Source organism: Heterocephalus glaber, unplaced genomic scaffold (assembly GCF_053883595.1).
Source record: "Heterocephalus glaber isolate CG9 unplaced genomic scaffold, H.glaber_assembly_v1.0 deba00001805, whole genome shotgun sequence".
NCBI classification, from domain to species: domain Eukaryota; kingdom Metazoa; phylum Chordata; class Mammalia; order Rodentia; family Bathyergidae; genus Heterocephalus; species Heterocephalus glaber.
In genome coordinates this window covers 771,962-791,202 of record NW_028258480.1, presented here as the reverse complement: position 1 = coordinate 791,202, position 19,241 = coordinate 771,962, and the positions used below count along the sequence as shown (strand labels likewise).

General features: G+C 35.7%; 3 protein-coding genes across 3 annotated transcripts; 1 reads left to right on the top strand and 2 right to left on the bottom strand.

Annotated features, from left to right (window-relative positions):
* The first annotated feature begins 4,113 nt into the window (after nucleotides 1–4,113).
* Nucleotides 4,114–5,073, top strand: Or8u3 (olfactory receptor family 8 subfamily U member 3). The gene has a single exon (XM_004869796.2). The coding sequence runs from the start codon at nucleotides 4,114–4,116 to the stop codon at nucleotides 5,071–5,073; it is 960 nt and encodes a 319-aa protein (XP_004869853.2).
* A 3,415-nt stretch (nucleotides 5,074–8,488) lies between these two features.
* LOC101703026 (olfactory receptor 5AL1-like) lies at nucleotides 8,489–9,430 on the bottom strand. Its single transcript, XM_004869797.2, has one exon. It carries the CDS (start codon nucleotides 9,428–9,430, stop codon nucleotides 8,489–8,491), a length of 942 nt encoding a protein of 313 aa, XP_004869854.2.
* An 8,185-nt stretch (nucleotides 9,431–17,615) lies between these two features.
* LOC101721362 (olfactory receptor 5AL1-like) lies at nucleotides 17,616–18,566 on the bottom strand. Its single transcript, XM_004869889.2, has one exon. It carries the CDS (start codon nucleotides 18,561–18,563, stop codon nucleotides 17,616–17,618), a length of 948 nt encoding a protein of 315 aa, XP_004869946.1. The 5' UTR covers nucleotides 18,564–18,566.
* Between the last annotated feature and the right edge of the window lie 675 nt (nucleotides 18,567–19,241).

The following is a 19,241-nucleotide window of genomic DNA, read 5'->3' as shown; positions in this document are numbered from 1 at the left end:
GTGATTCAGGAAACATTGGACCAATTGAGCAGTTCTTGATCATTTTCTTTTTCCCTTTGTTGAATACTTTTTCCATGCAGAGAACTGTTGCTGTATCACATGCTAAATTGTATACAACAGCACATAGGTGCCTAATTCTCAGGCAGTAAGGCCCTTTAAGAATTAAAGTAAGGGAGCTGGGTGTGCTGGTGCTCGCCTATAATCCCAGCACTCGGGAGGCTGAGGTCAGAAGATTGCTGTGGGTTCTAGGCCAGCCTGGGTTACATAATGAGTTCAAGGCCATGCAGAACTACAAAGCATGGCCTTGTCTCAAAAGGAAAAAAAATAGGGTATAAGGAAAATTAATTTGCTCTGCACCTATTTGTAGATTCTAAATGGACCAGGTAATATCTGGAGAAAAGAGGAAATAATCATTTAAATGAAGATTACTGATGAATTTTGGCATTTACTAAAATAATTAGAAAAGCAAATATTTTCTCAACTTGTATAGTTAAAGTCTAGAATTTTTCACCAGTAGTTTAAATAGGTACAAGATGGAATTTTTGTGTGTGATAGATATTGAGATTTTGTATGTTATAGGTATTGGCTATTAGTAACTTTTAAGTGTGTGTGTGTTTATGTGCATGTGTGTTTATGTAATATAGGCAAGCTATACATATTAGAAATTTTTAAAAAGAGAAAAAGTTAAATATGTCTTACTATAAAATGAGTAAAATATCTATATTTTCCAATAGAGATATTAACATGTATTTGAAATTTGTCTCCTTAATGAAATTTGGATCATATTTTTGGTATCTTCCTGAAGAGAAATATACAAATGCCCAAATGGTTTAAAATGTAAAACATTTATATGCCCATATGCAAGAAATCGTAATAAGTTTCCAGTACATTTGTAAAGTTAGAGAAGGGTGGATTTTGAAGAGAAAAGGTAAATAAGAACCAAAAAAACCGGTGTTCTCTCAAGCCATTTTCAGAAAGGAGCATATATGGAGATGGAGAAAGTGAAGATCCATTTACCTAAGACTCTTTGTCCACATAGCCCTTTTTAAAGTCTTTCCAATTTGAATGCCATTGCATGGGGTGGGGGGTGGGGTAATGTACTGAAATGAATTCAATCCGGTTTTAGGCAAACAAAACCTAAGGAAAAATAAATAATTCTGAAAACACTGATGAGTTTACTTGATTTTCCAATCCCTGAATCAATTCTTTAGACCACTGGTTTTCAAATGTAGCTTTATTTTAAGATTTCCTGGGGATTCCCCACCCTACAAGGCATTCTGATAAATGTGTATGGGGTGCCCGAGCATTGGGCTATTCCAAAGATCATAGGAATTGCTATGTACAATAAGTTTGAGGCAAAATATTCTTTAGGAAATATGAGTTGTTGCAAGAAACATCAGCACTATGAAAGAAATCTGTGGTGAGAATATGTCAATGGTTTTAAGAATTTTTCTAAAAATTTCCAGACTTCCAAAAATGACTGAATAAATGGTTAGACTTTGGCTTGGTGATAACTTGAGCATTCTAGAGAATCTAATTACCATACACAAAAGACAATCAGTTTTTATAAATTCAGAGAAATTCATAAAACAAGCTACAAAGTTGTAAAGTCAGTGCACAATTACAGATATTGTATTATATCAGCATTTTAATATTTTCATGGGTGATTTTGTTTCTGAGATTTTTAAGTGTTTTGAACTTGAAATCCAAGATGTAGTTTGATGTACAAATCCACCATGAATTTTGTTTTTCTGCTATAATGTGATGTCTAAATATTCTACTTTACTTAGTCATTGCAAGGACCTACCATAGTTAATGCTCTCATTGATACCTTTTTATTCTAACAAGGATCCCCCTGTTTGGTTTGAACCTTAGAAGCTCCACAAACCTTAAAGTTATATAAAAGCAGTAATATTCAATATTCTATTATACACAAGGCCTTGGTTAATTAAAATTTATAATAAATTAAAAATAAACCTCTTCCTCTGACACTGCTTTTCAGAGAAGGTGGGCTAACTTACTTTTGTATTATATAGTAGCTTTATAATTATACTCAGTAAGGATTTGAATGATTTTGCAACCAGACTTAAAATAAAAAGATTGTGAGAAAAAGTTCAGGGAATCCTTAAAGTAAGTTGCAGAAGCCTTAATTCTGACTACCCTTTAATAAAATAGTCACTTACTGGAGAGGATAGAATTGCACGCTTAACTTTTTAAAATTCCTGAAGTGTGCTTTCACCTTGGCCATGTACATGGTTCATGGTACATGGTACATGGTACATAGTACATGGTGCATGGTGCATGGTTCATGGTACATGGTACAGAGTACATGATGCATGGGAACCTGGGGTATCTTCAGTGAGCTCCAGCTTTCCTGGTTTTCTTCTCCAAGCTTTCAACATTCAGGTAGACATTATAGAAAAATAGAGATGGAGGTAAGCCTTGTTCTTTCATGTTAGCAGTTAGAACTGAAGGAGTAAGACACTGCATTTTTGGTTCTACTTTATGGAAAAGAAACACAGAGCAAAAATAAAATTTAAATAGGCTAATATTGGCCTTAATGGACCTATTCTTTTTTCTTTTAATGGCTTTTTACACTATAAATGATTACAATTATTCTTCAAGTTGCATCAAAACAACTCTGACCTGTGTATGTTTTCATAAAACTCCTTAAAGTCAAAGAGGAATGGATCAGTACGGTGGAGAAGGAGAGGTATATAGGGAGATGTGTATGGTCAGAGTGAGGATTCATGTATAACTACCTCACAACCAGGCCCACAAATCTGTATAATTATGTGCACTAATAAAAAAGTGCAGCCAATTGTCAGGAGCAGTGCTACATAATTTTAGGAAAAAATCATTTTGTAGGCCTACTTCTCCTGCCTACAGCCCAGCCATGGCATTCCAAGACATAATTCCATTTTGATCTCCGGTCACAACTGAGACCTCAATGATCCGGTCATGCTGTCTGTGATTCTCCAGGACAAGATTACAGCAGCTGAAGACAGCCTGGGAGGAACAAAATCTTCATCTACTCAGTTCCTCATTTTTCTTGGATTGTTGCATCTTGTTTAGGCTGATTGTACTGAACTCTCTGTCCTGAGTCATTTGTTACATTTGTTTTCCCTGATATACTGAATAAAAGGTGTGGTAAGCTGGGGGCTTTCATCTTTGCTGCCCAGAGCAGCACTGATCAGACCCAAAGCTCAGCTTCTTCTCAGTCTCATTTTTCTACCTTTCCTGTAATTCTCCTTGTGCTGCCGTGGCTCACAGGAGACTAGGACTCACTGAAGAGGTTCTAGTGACGTCCCCTTTCCCTGTTCCCTACAGCAAACTAGGGTATATATTTCAGACATTTTAAGCCTTTCTAATATATCTACACATATTTAGGGGGAAAAATACCTGTCTATATGTAGTTTAGAATAATGTTTATTGATAGCCTACTTGATTTGTATTAACTCTTTGGACAATGAACTTCAAAACACTGAGAATTTTAAATTGGAAAAAATCATGCATTTTTAATTTCTCTGTGAAAAATTATATATTTTCCCCTCTTTCTTATTAATTTTCAATTAACTTTTATAGCATAATTTATTTATTTGATTAATAGAGATGGGGCTATAGAAAACTGAGCAGATCATGGAAGATACAAAATTATTTATGTTATCAATATATGAAATTATCTTGATATAGTTTCAATATATCTTATAGGAGGATGCACAAAATTATAAAGAAGGGAAATATAAATATGATTCTATATATTAGTAACTTTTTCATAATGCTGTATTCATTTCACATGGAGAAGACAGTGGCAATGTAACACTGAACTATTAAAGTTGCCTCAAATGATTTCATAATTTTTAATTTTTAATCCACAATTTCTTTCCTTATCTTCTAAAATCACAAAGTAACATAACTCATAAGACCATTTTGAGAGTAAACAGAATGGAGAATTGTCATTAGATAATCAAGGTGTTCATCTTATCTACAGGACAATGTGGTGCTAAGCAAGAAGAAAGCCATGATTGTCTTCCCTTGAGGCTGGAAGAACCCATGAGAAAGGTCACTGTTATTCTTTAAATGCAGAAAAATCTACAACATCTGCCAGAATAAATGGCTGGAATTAATGTCACGTATGTCACCGAATTCATCCTCAAGGGAATTACAGACCGGCTGGAGCTGCAGGTGCCCTGCTTTGTGGTGTTTCTAGTTATATACCTGGTCACAGTGCTGGGCAACCTGGGCTTGATCACCTTGATCAGGATCGATGCCCACCTCCACACACCTATGTACTACTTCCTCAGCCACCTGGCCTTTGTTGACCTTTGTTACTCCTCTGCCATTACTCCCAAGATGATGGTGAATTTTGTCGTGGATCGCAACACAATTCTCTTTTATGCGTGTGCAGCCCAGCTGGGCTGCTTTCTGACCTTCATGATCACCGAGTGCTTCCTTCTTGCCTCCATGGCCTATGACCGCTATGTTGCCATCTGCAGCCCCTTGCATTATTCAACACTAATGTCAAAAAGAGTCTGCATCCAACTGGTGGCGGTGCCCTACATGTACAGCTTTCTGGTGGCGCTCTTCCACACCATCATCACCTTCCGTCTGACTTACTGTGGTCCCAATGTCATTAACCATTTCTATTGCGATGATCTCCCCCTCTTGGCTCTCTCCTGTTCAGACACACACATGAAGGAAATCCTTATTTTTGCCTTTGCTGGCTTTGATATGATCTGCTCCTCTTCCATTGTCCTCACCTCCTACCTCTTCATCATTGCTGCCATCCTGAGGATCCGCTCTACCCAAGGGAGATGGAAAGCCATTTCCACGTGTGGCTCCCACATGGTGGCTGTCACCATCTTTTATGGCACATTGATTTTCATGTACCTGCAGCCCAAGTCAAACCACTCTCTGGACACAGACAAAATGGCCTCGGTGTTTTACACGGTGGTGATTCCCATGCTGAACCCCATGATCTACAGTCTGAGGAACAAAGAGGTGAAAGAGGCCTCCAGGAAAACTTTGGATAAAAGTTGTGAAGCCTTAAAGTTATTAAAATTAAGAAAATAATAATATCCTGCTTTAATGAAACAAAAGAAGCAAAATAAATAAAAAAATTTATTGTAATTCTTCCTCAATCGACCAAAAATATAGCTGTTATTTAATAGACTTTAACATATTCTGGAAGGACCCAGGCACATTATGTATACATTGTGTTTAAATGCAGGCACAAACAGGCAAGCACACATATGTGTGTTCTGAGCAAAGGCGGGGGTGTGTTTATTTGAGCCCTGGATTCTGGAACAAGACAGTTGGAATTTGTTACTTCCTTTATTTATTACCCATGCAGCCTTATGCAGTGTACCTACATGCTTTGCAAATCTGCTTCTAATACTGGGAAATAATATGATCAAATCCATTAGTTTATCTTGAGGATTACATGGCTTAGCATTTATAAAGCACTTAGAACTGTATCAGGTGTTTATAAGTGCTTTGTAAGCTTGGTAATAAGATATTTGCTACATAAAGTCAAATACTAGTAATTAAGTGAGAGAGACAAAACCTGGTTGGGTTTTGTAGTATCTGTCAGGCCTTGATCAAAGACTGCTACTAATTACAATCAAACAAACCTAAGGGATGAGTGAGGTTCTACCTATGGGTCCCCATTACTTATAAATCGCCCAGGGGCACACAATTAATAATATGAAAAATTTAAATGCAAATTCAAGTCTCTCTAAGTATTGTTTTCTTAAAAGAGTGGGTGTTAAGAATGAAGAGAATTAGATTAATTATATTAAAATCAGGCATTTAAGTGTAAGTGGAAGAATATGGCTTACAGCAAATTGTGTTAAAACGTACAGGGTGGATGTATTTGAGTATTTGTTTAATTACATGTAACCTCATCATATTATGTCATTTATCTTTCCATGCTATTCATTCAGACACCCTTGTATATCATGACTTGTAATTAAAAATTGATGATGTAGTATACTTTTATTATTTATTTTTTATTATGGGTTTTCAGAAAAATATTAAACTAGTATTTTACCATTGTCCTGTTATCTTTACATTTTATAAGATTACGATAACTTCTGGCATTGGAAAGAGTAGTTTGGGGATTCAACATAGGGTGATTACTTCTTATTTGCCCCTAATTAGTAGGTTACTCACATCAGCTGCTGTGATGTGCTTTTAGAATTTGGGGATTGAATAAAATCTCTGGTTTTTAAAGCAAGATTAACAGGGCAGCCAGCTCTCTGTTTTCTACACTGTGTAGAGAGTATATGTGTATATGTATAGATACACATAACAGTGTCTCATATCACAGTGGTGACAAATAGAAATGTCTAAGCCAGCTACTTTTTTACGGGTAATGAAATCTAGGCTTATAACATCTGGATGACTCAGTTGCAAAACACTGTTTTAAAATTGTAATTCTTTTCTCCCTTTTTATTAGCATATGTTTGTGATACATAATAAATACGTTCATCATCATGGGAACTTGGTACATCTACGATAGCATCTTGACTCTTTTCCCTGCTTCTCCCCCCTCTTCCCATCTACTCCTCCCCCAGGAACATTGGTTTTTATGGTGGATTCACTGCACCTCTATGCTTCAGAGGATTGTTTATGACAATGATGCTTAAATACTAAGTGGTGTTTCTATATCTGAATGTAAAACAGAGGATGACAAAAAACAAAACAAAAAAAGTTTTATTAAGGTCTAAGACGGTAAAAAGCTTGTCTGATTTGAGAAATGTGCAGCCCAAATTTGAGTTTTTCACTCTTCATTTTGTGATTCGTAAAGCTCAACTAAATAAAAAATGAGTCAAATGCTCACTCACTGCATAAGTTACAGAATGAGCTTTTAGATAACAACAATGTTCAAATGCCTTGACAGAATGACTAAAGCCTAATAGAGAATATGAAAGATCAGCAGTATTATCATGAATGACATGAAGCAATGCTTGGAGTATTTTCTTGTAAATGAGGTTTCTTTTATAGCTATGATCAAATCACTTGCTTGTAAAACTGTTAGTTATCTAACTTAAATAAAATTATAAGCAAATGTCTTTGAATTCTGATACTGAAAAGTTTTTTTTTTTTTTGGTACCAGGGATCGAACTTGGGTCCTTGCACTTGTGCAGCTGGTGGTGAAACCACTGAGCTAAATCCCCAGCCCAAAAGTTTTATTCTTTGTCTTAAAAGCTCTGTGTTCTAGCTGATTTTCAGCTTCTGAGTGAATTACAGGGTCCTAAAAGGAATAGAATCCTCACTGCACATTTTCTAAAATGTTGTACTTCAATTTTAAAAAAATCACCAACTCAAAATTTCTGCAGTGATGTCAGAAACAGAAACAAAACAAATAAATAATGACATTTATTGAATATTTGCTATTTTTGTCTTATTCTCAATACTAAGCATATATCAGTTCGTGTGCTTCTCTTAACCACACTCCATGCCAAGCACACTGACTGTTTATAACTTTGTAGATGTAAAAAGTAAAAGCCAAAGAAGACAAATAACTTGACTTTAACCCATTTTATCCTACAAACATTAATTATTTAAAAGAATTTGAAAATACACTTCATTGCAAAATCATTTGTTTTAGAGCCACGAGATTTTTAGGAATACATTTGAAACATAAATACCCTGATGAACTTGTAGGTTTTGTGTGCTTGCCTGTAATTCTTTCATAGTCCCTTGAACATATTTCTGAAGCTTTAGCTTGCTAGCATACATCTATGCTGTATATTATAACTCCTTGGAAGTAATATTATAATGTATGAAGAAGAACAGCTGTGATTATGTATTTATAGAAGACATAGGTTTTCCTCCTGTGCTTGTTGGAACTTGATTTATCTATGAGTGACTTCAGAGTCAAATTTCTGACCACACAAGGATACAGGACTGGCAGCAAGTTCAAGGCTGCCAAATGGCTGCAGGATCAGGCGTGGTATAGGGCTGCTCATTCTTCAGCATCAAGGCTGCTCCGCTGGTCCTCTCATTCAGGAGATGATTGCAGGAGAAGTCGAACCTGAGGAAATATCCAGTGATGTTGTACAAAGCACACACTTGTATTAAGCTTCCATATGTTTGTAAATTGTTGATGCATAAAATTTGGAACATAAGACACAAGATATAAATTTATTTTAAAATAATGCATATTTTATATCACCCAGAGTTCAGTACAGCCCTTATTTCCCCATACCCTTTCTTATATTCTTGAACATGTTGTGTAAAAGAGGATTAGAATTGATCTGTCTCTCTTCATCTCCACTTCCTTTTTTCTTCTAAAATTCAGTAGCTCCATAGTTATAAAATGCCTCTCAGGGGGAAATCCTGAGAATGAGACCTCACAGGTGGCTCAGTGCACATGAGCCCAATGATCCGAGTGGAGAGCACAACTCTGCCCTTCCCAGCACTGCAAGTCCTCACAAGACAAAGCCCAAAGTCCACTCATCACTGCTCAGGGACTCTTTCATTATTTGATAGCCAAACACAACTTTTCTATAATTTTCTTCACAGCATTTTTTACCTCCTGATTCCTTAAACTATAGATCAATGGGTTTAACATGGGAATCACTACCACATAGAACATGGAAGCAAATTTATCTGTGTGCAGAGAATGGCTTGACTTAGGCTGGAGGTACATAAAAATAACAGTCCCATAAAATATTGAGATGGAGATCAGGTGAGACGTACAGGTAGAAAACACTTTCTGTCTTCCTTCTGCAGACTGAATCCTCAGGATGGCAAAGAGGATGAAGGCATAAGAAATGAGCACAATCACTAGAGAGCAAAGGGTATTGAACCCTGCGATGATTAGCAACAATAACTCTTTGATGTGAGTGTCAGAACAAGCCAGAGCAATTAAGGGGACATCATCGCAGTAGAAGTGGTTGATCATGTTGGAGCCACAAAAGGACAACTGGAATGTTGACACTGCTTGGACCAGACCCACAGAGACCCCATAAATGTAGGTGCCAGCAATCATTTGAATGCAGAGTTTCCTAGGCATGAGAATGACATAAAGTAGAGGGCTGCAGATGGCCACGTAGCGATCGTAGGCCATGATGGACAGCAGGTACAATTCAGAAACTACAAACATGACAAAGCAGCACAACTGAACAGCACATGCATAAAATGTTATACTTTTAACTTCCTGCCAAAAATTTATAAGCATATTTGGGGTGACAGAGGAGGTAAAACAAAAGTCAATGAAAGCCAGATGGCTGAGGAAGAAATACATGGGTGTGTGCAACTGAGGACTGACTTGGATCAGCACAATCAGTCCAAGATTACCCATGACACTGACTAAGTAGACTACTAGGAATACACCAAAGAGAATGACCTGCAGCTCTGCATCATCTGTGAGTCCGAAGAGGATAAATCTAGACACTGCTGAGTGATTGCCTTCAGCCATGGAAGAGGCATAAAGTTTTCTATAATAAAGTCTTTGGAGAACACGTTCTGAGTAGTTGTCGTCCTGTGGGCAATAATCTTGACATAGGAGATGGCTCTGATTCACTGATATATGCTGAATTTAGGCAATTTCTTCACCTTGTGTTTAATTTTCCAAGTGATTTATCCTAGACAGAAATTCCAAAGTGTGCAATCCTGTAGGATTTTGTAAAAATAGAAAATAGTGTTTTAACTTTTGTCTCATTGTATAATTTATGGCATACCTTTATTTTATAAAAGAAAAAAGATACTGAGAATTATTTGAACATAGATTTAAAAGGAATTTCTTATTGAAATATTTTAACCAGTGCTGGAATTTATCTCAGTGGTTCCACTGCCTGCCTGGAAAGCACAAAGTCTCGAGTTTGATCCCTGGTACCAAAAAAGTGAGAAATATTTTAACCAAAATTATACGTTTTAGAAAATTTTAATTACCAGAAAAATAAATTTAAAAAATTGACTACAGAGGACCTAACATGAAAGATCCTAAACAAAGTTATAGATAATTATGATCTCTATGCCATATATTCAGGCTAATTTTTAATTGTCTTATTGTTCTTTTGAGTATCAATGATGTCTATTTCTTCTTATTTCTTGTAGTATTTGTGAATAAAGTATGGGAAAGACACTTAAATTGTGAATAATTTTTCTTTAAAAAATATGGATAGCAGGATTAAACATGCATCAAGTGAACTAAAAACCACATTTATCAAGAATCATCAAATATCCCAATGCAAAGCAGGTGAAAAATTTATTTTAGGATGAGATTGGAGAAGTGCAAACTGGTTCCTAACTTATTACAAGAAGGAAGTTTTTGATAATCATCCTTAGTACATATGAGGAACATTTGATATTTTTATTATACTACATAACCTGGCCTAATTTCTCTATCAAGTCTCTAAATCGTCAATATGGCTACCACCTTAATTCTCAGACATGGAAGCTGGACTGTTTACACCCCATTCATGTTGTGTAGCTAGCAATATGCACAACTGAGTAACTCATATATGTTCATTCTGTAATCTCAAGTCATATTTCGTGCAATTGATTATCTTTCAGAGAAGCAGCCATTTACTAATCAACCAGGGATCAAGACAAATTTGGAAAGGGAATCTATTAGTTTATCTAGATCAAGCACATAAAGCAGTGACTATCTCATACTATACGCCAAATAAATTAAATGCAGCTCTTGAGATACTATTATTGCATGAGTTGAAGTTTACTTCATAGAAGTCTCCCTGCAATCCCCTCATAAGCATCTGAAATGGGCTCCAGTTGCCTCCCTGGGATCAGAGATTAGAATATTTGATCCTTGTAGCTCCTCATTCTTTTTAGTACTTTCATTGATGTTCTGGAAACTCTGTGTGTTTTTGTCTGTGATATCACCAAACTCTCCGCTATCTTCAGGCCTTTGATTCTTCTTTTCTTAAATGAACACAAGCTCCTCCTTGAATCCCTACATCTATTCAGAATGCTTCTCACTCAATGTGAGATTCTCCACGTGTTTCAACTTTGGCAGGAAAGACAAGGCATCGCTGATGCTTATAGCATTGTTACACATCTAATCTTAACTTTTGTGCTTGTGTGAAATCCTCTGATGCCTTGAGCTTTAGACACCTACCTACGTTGTCACTTACATATTTCCAAGTCAATTACAGCTCCACAGAGTTGTCAGTTCCTATGCATAACATGCACTTCATCTGCACTCTCTCAGGTTCGTGAAAATTTGGCATTGACCATTATACATATATGAGTTTCCCACTCATGTGCCTCCATCTTGTAATTGTTTCATCTGGAAATTGATCACATACTAAGTATCCAAAATGGAAGCAATAACTTATCCTGCCTTTTCCTTTTTACCTGTTATGACTCCATAACTTTTAATTAATTAATTTATATTCATTTTTTAAAACTTCACTACTTACTTCTTACCTAAATTGTTACCTCCCATATTCAATACAGGTCACAATTTATTGTTACAATTACCTGTTCCAACATACAAAATTTTTGTGCTCTAGTTCCTTCAGGATATAATAAATTATGGGCATTTTTGAAATGTTCTTCTCTTGGCCTTTGTACCTGAGCTACCAAGAATACCATGCAGAAAACTGAGCTAATACAAATTAATCACTTTGAAAATCCAGCAGTCATTTATGTGACTTGCTTTTTCTTGACCCAAGCATCTGTCTCCCAGTCTATGTGTAACGATTTCCAACCCTAAGATTTCCTTCTTAACTCCCCATGCCAACCCTGCCATTTGCACTGAGCAGATGTCACTGTGTTCGACATTAGATGGAGAAAACATTTTTCAACTTCTCTCACCAGGTGCAGAAATGTACTGTCTTCCACAGAAACCTTTTCCATATTGGGGAAGAATGAGCATAAAGGTTCCTCATTTTCTATATCTGAGCATGTATTTATCCTGTACTCTTATTTCTCCTTCTCTTCTTATGCTGCTCAGTTCAATCGTTCCCATCAACCTAAAACAGACAGATATCTACAAAGAGTCACCAGTGACTTCTGACTTCTGATCAATCACCATTGCCCACTACCTCTCATCCCTTAATCCCTCCGTATCAGGAATCTGGGAAGAGTCACCAATGCTCACCGTGTTCTATGCATTTATATCTTAAACTGTTGTATTCTGATGCTTGTTCTCATTGCAATGCAATTACTCTCTCCATGTTCACCAATATCCTCCCTCCTCCCTCTCAAATCCAGTGCTGATTTCTTATTTGAGTTTTCTGAAGTGATGATCCACTGACAGTTGCCTGCCATTGTAGGACATTACATTTTTGGTTTGTAAGTTGCCAAACTCTCTGGCTCTTCCCAGTTTTCTACCCACTTTTATTTTCCTGAAGCACTTTTCTTCCCTTGTTTCTGTTTGAGCTAAAATTTTCCCTTACGAATGTTTATGCCAGCTCATGTCATTTTTGCTCATTCTGTGGGGAGCTGCCATCTAAGGATATGGAAACAATTGTCATTTGTACACGGATGATACCAAAGTATAGATTAGTACACCGGATTTCTCTTCTGAAGACCAAGCAAACATATCTAATTCTTCCCAAGCATCACCAAACATAAATTCCATAGGTACCTATACTTAATATTCTAAAGATAATTTATACATTAAAAAACCATATTCCAGTCATATGCATCAGAGTGCACAACCCCCCCCACACAAACATACACACACAACTTGTATATTTAACTCAGTGAATGGTGCCATCTTTCATCTAGTTATCTAGGTGAGGAAAAAAAGAACATATTTCATATAGTCTACTAACTTTCAGCATGAACAATTATCAAACATTGCTAATAATTTATCCTATTTTTCAAATATGTCTACTTCTTGTGCCTTCTATATTTTATATATTTAAGCCCCAAATCCAAACTCTACATCAGTGCTTTCTAATTGCTAGACCATCTTCTAGTTTCATCACCTTCTCCATATATGTATCAGGTACTTTTAGTACATCTTCCAGTATGCAAATTATAGCTTTTGGTTTTCCATTAAACTTGGAATTGAGTTCTAAATTTTTAACATAATTAATTAAAATTCTGATAAACCCAAGTAGACTAATCTTCTCCTAACAATAATTTAATATAATAAACACCTATATCTAGCAGATTCAGAAATTAGTAGACACAGTAAATATATTATAGAAATAATTGAAAAATTAAATACAAGGATTGTGCATTCCAAGCCCTTACTACTTCAGTTACCTTGAATATGTTTTTTATCTCATTACAGATTGGTTGAGTAACTGAAAAGAAAAACATAAGGAAGCCAATATACCTTGAGGCAAATCATAAATGCCAACAATGATAATGTAATGTTTCATTGCTTAGGGACTGTGTGATTATTTTGTATGATTTTTTGGTCCTTCTGGAATATTTTCATGAATTATATCATGTTAAAGAACTGTTGATCCAAAAATATAACAAAGTTTTACTCACATAAGCAATTATGTTGTAGATGATCCTTTGGGACCCTATTTGCTAGACAGATAAAGATACACACTAGATTGGCAGACCACTAAACTGAACTTAAGTGCAGCAAGGAATTAAATGACAGTCAAAACTGTGTGACAATATGAGAAATAAAACACATAATATTAATTTTATGTGTATTTGATACACATAAAATTTGTACATTATTTAAGAGATCATGATACTAAGTGGATTAAAATAAATTAACTCACTGATTAGTTGTTCAAGGCTACCAATGAATGATTTTCATTGCATTAAGCACCCAACTCTATATTTGCTATTTATATCCAGCTCTATGACCTTGGGATATATTTGAAGGATTTAAATTAGTATACTGTAGGAGTACCTACATAGCTGTGTTTATTGCTGTATGAAATGCAATAGCCAAGAAATTGAACCAGGGTAGGTATCTATAAACAGATAAGAAGATGAAGAAAATGTGGTGTATATACACATCCTGGAGTATAACTCAGCCTTTAAAAAACCAAAATTTTGTCATTTACAGAAAAAATGATAGAACTAGAAGTTTTCATTTTGAGCAAAATAAGATTGACTTGGAAAAATATCACATGTACTCTCTAATATATGGAATATAAAAAGATGACAAGAAATTAAAAGAGAGACTTACTAGACAAGAGAAAGACAATAAGATGGGAGACATGTGTAACAAGAGGAATAAATATTATCAAAATACACCAAACACATTGAAATCCCCCAAAAATGTAAAACTAAGGGGTGGATGGAAAAATCAGATGATAGAATGCTTGAAGTGTGTTACATACATGTTTTAACCTCCTAAGTGAAGTCCATTAATCTGTGTAGCAAATGTGCATTAATAAAAATGTAGAAAATAATTAGAGAGTCCATGAAACCCTGTTCAAGAAAAGCTTCCCAGGAAATTGGTTCCCTGGGAATCATTTCACTGAACTGAGGCACTCAGAGGAAGCTGCAGCTGTATTTCAAGGGGTCCTGACTATTGCTCCATTAACACTAGACCTTGGTGCATCCCGCTTGATATTTGTTTAATGACGTGCAGAATTTAAGAATTGTGGGGTCAGGGATACTTCCACCCAAATTTCAAAGGAAGGCCTATGGGGCCAGGTAAGGATCCCACGATAAGGCAGTGTTCGATGGTGTGGGAATGAAGCCAAAAATGTAATGTTTGCAGGCAATGGAAGTGAAAGATCCAGCCAGTCAAGCAGAGTGGAGCTTTGTGAATGCGTGCCACCTTCTTCCTGCTTTTCCTTTTTTCGCATTCAGGCTAGCAGCCTATTGGTAGGTGCCACCTATAACAGAGGTGGATTTTCCCCTTAGTTTGTTGGTCTGCAAACCAATCATCCACAGACACACCCAGAGGTGTGCTTTACCAATTGTCTATGTGTTTTATAATCCATGTAATTTGATATTTCAGAAATGATGGTCACAAGGCCCAAATACAATGTTTTTATTTTCACATATTTAAAGACAAATGCTGAAAAACAATACAAAGATATATTCAAGAATAAGGAATTCTTTGATATTTGCTATTTGGTGACCAAACTGATACTGCTGAAATCAATGATAGATAATATTCTTGGATTTTAGTCAATAAAAGAACCTTGAATAAAGGTAAATTGATCTCTTTGGGGCTAACAATTTAATTAATTACTGTATCTGCCTTGATCTTTTGCTACATTTGTTTTAAAAATTTTACATTCACTTCATATTGTACTTATGGATGTATTTTACATAAATATTTAGTACATGGGCCATGTATTTAACAACAGTTTTTGGAAAACTTTAAAAAATGCAAATTTATCAATCATAGACATTGGAACATTTCTTCTGAGAATAGTATCTCAAAGTGTTATTGTCAACATTTCAGTTCATCAGTAAGGACTAAATTAATAGAATTCTCATTTATTTCTCTAGAAAAGGAATGCAGGCAAATCATAATTTAATTGATATTTATTGCCATTACCCCTCAGAAATGAGCAAGCCATTCTATATAAGAATATATTTAGCAAAAATATTTGAACTTGCTATAATAGCCCTTAAGGCCTATATTCACAGATTCTTGAGATAAATGCAATAGATCTGACAGAAATTGCTGTGCATGCAACTGAAGAAAGGGGAGAAGATGGAGGAAAGTGAGGATTTAACAATGAATCCACCATGTAGAATATATAAACTCCCTATCTGATCATAACATTTTAGGAATTTTTAATAGACCATATTTATACTTACACAATGAGGAATGCACTGGTGTAAGGGAAACTTGTATATGTTTAGAGGTGCTTTAATAGCTACACTAGAAAGCTAGGATGGATGGATTAGCTCTACTGACATGTGTTCCTCAATAACAACAGGTGGAGGAGAAATGGTGGCATTTCAGAATGTCAACAGCACTGTGATTGGAATATTGTATTGGGCTATTTGTTGGTCTACAGTTGAGTTGTCTTGATCTGAAGTGCTCTGTAGTAGTGATGTATGGATGGTAGTATGTAGGAGACCACCTCACTGATTATGCCCAAAGGAGGCTGTAAGGAGTGCAGGCTGTAAACAGTTAACCCCACAACTGGCTTATTTTAAGAAGTGAGTCTGACCAAGCATATGAGATAACATACATTGGAGGTCAGAGTGACTCTTACCAAAATTCCATTCCAAGCCTAACACAGAAATGCTTTGTGTCTTCTTCTATAAGACTTGCCTGCATCAGCAATGTATCTTTAGCAATCACACGTATCCCCCTCACCCTGATTTAATGATGATTGTGTCACCAATAAATATCAATGGTTCTGGCTTTCAGGGTTTTTGCTCCTTGCTCAAGCACTGACCATCCTGGCTCCCCATATTTCTCTCTTTAATTCTGACTCTAAGTCTCCCTTCTCACCATGCTTTATAACACCAAGCAAGAGATCAGGATCCTAAGCAGGGGTCCTCTATTATGGTGTTTTTGGGTTAAGATTGATAGCTATTATTGCTCAACTGTTGTATTCAATGATTAATAATGTGTTTCAAATATCCAGGATTCAGAAACTGTTTAATTTGTATATTTAGAACATGTAGAGATGGACAGAATACTACTAATAAAATAAATGACCATGATATTGTTTTCATGAAAAATGTATATTTTTAGGAGATGCTGAACATAAACTTAAAAAATAAAACTCAAATGCATGCATCAGCACACAAACACAAAGGAATTGAAAATGATTAATTGGATAAAAGATCACAATGAAGTAACATGATAGTTTTTCTACTGTCATTTTGATGATTTTAAAATGTAGATGATCATGTTGCCAAGTATTTCACAAATGGCTATTATCCAATTTCCTAAAAGCATTTAAAGGAATTTCAATAGACTAAAAATATAGACAAGTGTAATAACAAACATTTGTTAAGTACCTCATTATGGGTTAGAAGGTAGGCAGTGCCCTTTATATTACAGTCATCTTTGACCTCACAATGAGATCAGGGGACTCAGCCATTAGTGTGTTCTGCAGATGAGGAAACTGAGGTAGAGATAGTTGAAATGATATACCATGGTCAGAACTGTTCATTGAACACCTATTAGCCAAACTTTGAAATGCTGAATACTAAACACACATTGCTTCAGAAGAGGCAGTGAGATATACTGCAAACTTGTTTCAGTCACCTGTGTACAGAACCTGTCACTAAGTGCACATCAAGTTAATATGAAAATGGAGGAAAATGCACAGAGCTGGGGGAATTATCCAGTGACAAAACAAAACAAGCAACATCAAATCATTGCCACAAAATATGATATTTTCCAAGATTTATATGTAGTGAACTTGGAATATAAGTCAGCAGATGTTGATTAATTATAATGTAACCTAGATTTTCCTATATCAAATATAATTCAGACATAGCTTCAATTTCAATATTTCCTTCAACTCTTGATGAAGTTATATGTTAAATAGGATTATGATCATTCTGTCTCTCTTGTCTTTTATTCTTTTCTTCTTTTAAAATTCAACAGTTCTATATTTACAATATGCCTTTCATGTAGAATTCATGTGCATGAAACTGTGAGGCTGACACATGTTGAGTGAATGTGATCACTCTGGGTGGAGACTATGGCTCTGTCATTTACAGCATTGAGACCCCAGCTAAGCACAAGTTGAAGTCCTTTGATCTTTGCTCAGAGACTCTTAACATTGTTTGATAGCCAAACATAATTTTTCAACAATTTTCTTCAAGGCATTTTTTACCTCCTGATTCCTCAAGCTATAGATCAATGGGTTTAACATGGGAATCACTACCACATAGAACACGGAAGCAAATTTATCTTTGTTCAGAGAATGGGTTGACTTAGGCTGCAGGTACATAAAAATAACCGTTGCATAAAATATTGAGATGGAAGCCAGGTGAGATGCACAGGTAGAAAATGCTTTCTGTCTTCCTTCTGCAGACTGAATCCTCAGGATAGTAAAGAGGATGAAGGCATAAGAAATGAGCACAATCATTAGAGAGAAAAGGAAATTGAATCCTGCAATAATTAACAACATTAGCTCTTTGATGTGAGTGTCAGAACAGGCCAGAGCAATTAAGGGGACATCATCGCAGTAGAAGTGGTTGATCACGTTGGAGCCACAGAAAGACAAGCGGAATGTGGCCACTGCCTGTACCAGACCCACCATGAAGCCATAAATGTACGTGCTGGCAATCATTTGAACACAGAGTTTCCTAGACATGAGAATGGCATAAAGTAGCGGGCTGCAGATGGCCACATAGCGATCATAGGCCATGATGGAGAGCACATATACTTCACACACTACAAATGTGATGAAGCAGCACACCTGAATGGCACATGCAAGAAATGATATACTTTTAACATCACGGCAAAAATTCACCAGCATGTTTGGGGTGACAGCGGAGGTAAAACAAAAGTCAATAAAAGCCAGATGGCTGAGGAAGAAATACATGGGCGTGTGCAGCTGGGGACTGACCTGGATCAGCACAATCAACCCAAGATTAGTCAGGACGCTGATTAAGTAGACCACTAGGAATACACCAAAGAGAATGACCTGCAGCTCTGGATCATCCGTGAGCCCCAGGAGGATGAATCCAGATGCTGCTGAGTGATTGCCTTCAGCCATAGAAAAGATTTTAAATATTTCATATAAGAAAATCCTTCAGAGCCCACATTCTGGTAAAGTCTTTCTATTTGCAGCAATTATGAGGTAGTTAGTAAATGCCTTTGAGCCTGTCATTTGTGTTGGACACATTCAAAGCAATTACTTCATATTCTTTCTGCTCTCTGGATCAGTTGACTTATTTTAGTTGGAATTCCAAAGTATGACATCCTGTAGGGATTTGCTAAGATAGAAAATACTCTTGTAGGTTTTTGCTTAATTGTATGATTTATAGTATGCAATCCATTTGGAAAAATTTAATTAGCAAAAATTATAAATTCTAAAATTGATTCAAAAAAGATTAATGTGAACCATTACAAACAAAATTTTGGTTATTGATGATCTCACTACCATATACACAGGATAATTTTTAAATGTTACATTGTTCTTTTGAACATCTTTGGTCCTTTGTTTTTCCATTGATACAGAACTTGGACTTATATAGAAAAAAAAATAAAAACAAGTAACACTATGGATAGTCTTTTTAAAAATCTGGATAAAACTATCTATCTATCTATATATATAACTATCAATATATATATATATATATATATATATATATATATTAAATGAACCAAAGACCTATTTTTCAGATATCTTCACATATCTGAATGCAAAGTAGGAAAATAAATTATTCTAGGA